This window comes from Phaethon lepturus, unplaced genomic scaffold, assembly GCF_000687285.1.
Source record: "Phaethon lepturus isolate BGI_N335 unplaced genomic scaffold, ASM68728v1 scaffold48625, whole genome shotgun sequence".
NCBI classification, from domain to species: domain Eukaryota; kingdom Metazoa; phylum Chordata; class Aves; order Phaethontiformes; family Phaethontidae; genus Phaethon; species Phaethon lepturus.
In genome coordinates, this window is record NW_010542157.1 from 2,438 (window position 1) to 2,985 (window position 548).

General features: G+C 59.3%; 1 protein-coding gene across 1 annotated transcript in view; it reads left to right on the forward strand.

The window, feature by feature from the left end:
* The window catches only part of LOC104621451 (lysine-specific demethylase 2A-like), a gene marked incomplete at its 5' end in the record, with an annotated part of 2,859 nt that extends 2,427 nt beyond the window's left edge, over positions 1-432 (forward strand). Inside the window, 2 exons of the mRNA XM_010287942.1 lie at positions 2-100; positions 251-432. Of these exons, the coding sequence (XP_010286244.1) occupies positions 2-100; positions 251-432 (281 nt within the window). The remainder of the gene's footprint in view (position 1; positions 101-250) is intronic.
* Positions 433-548: the final 116 nt, after the last annotated feature.

Below are 548 nucleotides of genomic sequence, written 5' to 3' on the forward strand. Positions count from 1 at the left end.
GACCTCAGCCACTGCAACCACCTTACGGACCAGTCAGCCAACCTCCTCACGGCCGTGGGCTCTTCTACACGCAACTCCCTCACCGAGCTCAACATGGCAGGTGGGTACGCTGCTCCGGGTGGCCCACGCTGGCCTCCACGGGCCCTGCTGGACTAAAGGTGGCCTGGCTGGACTTGCCGTCATAAAGTGGCTTCTTCCTCCCAGCTTCACAGAGGCCTTGTATCTCACTCTTCCTCTCATCTCCCTGCAGGCTGCAATAAGCTGACGGACCAGGCCTTGCTGTACCTGCGCCGCATCTCCAACGTCACTCTAATTGACCTGCGAGGTTGCAAACAGATCACCCGCAAAGCCTGTGAGCACTTCATCTCGGACCTGTCTATCAACAGCCTCTACTGCCTGTCCGATGAGAAGCTGATCCAAAAAATCAGCTAGAGACCCTTCCCGGGGCAGACTGAGGAGAAGGAAAAGAGCCCATCCCACCCCTCTCGGAGAGCCGCTCCTCCACATCCCTACCTTGCCCTCCGTGTCCTGCCGCTGCCTCCCACCTG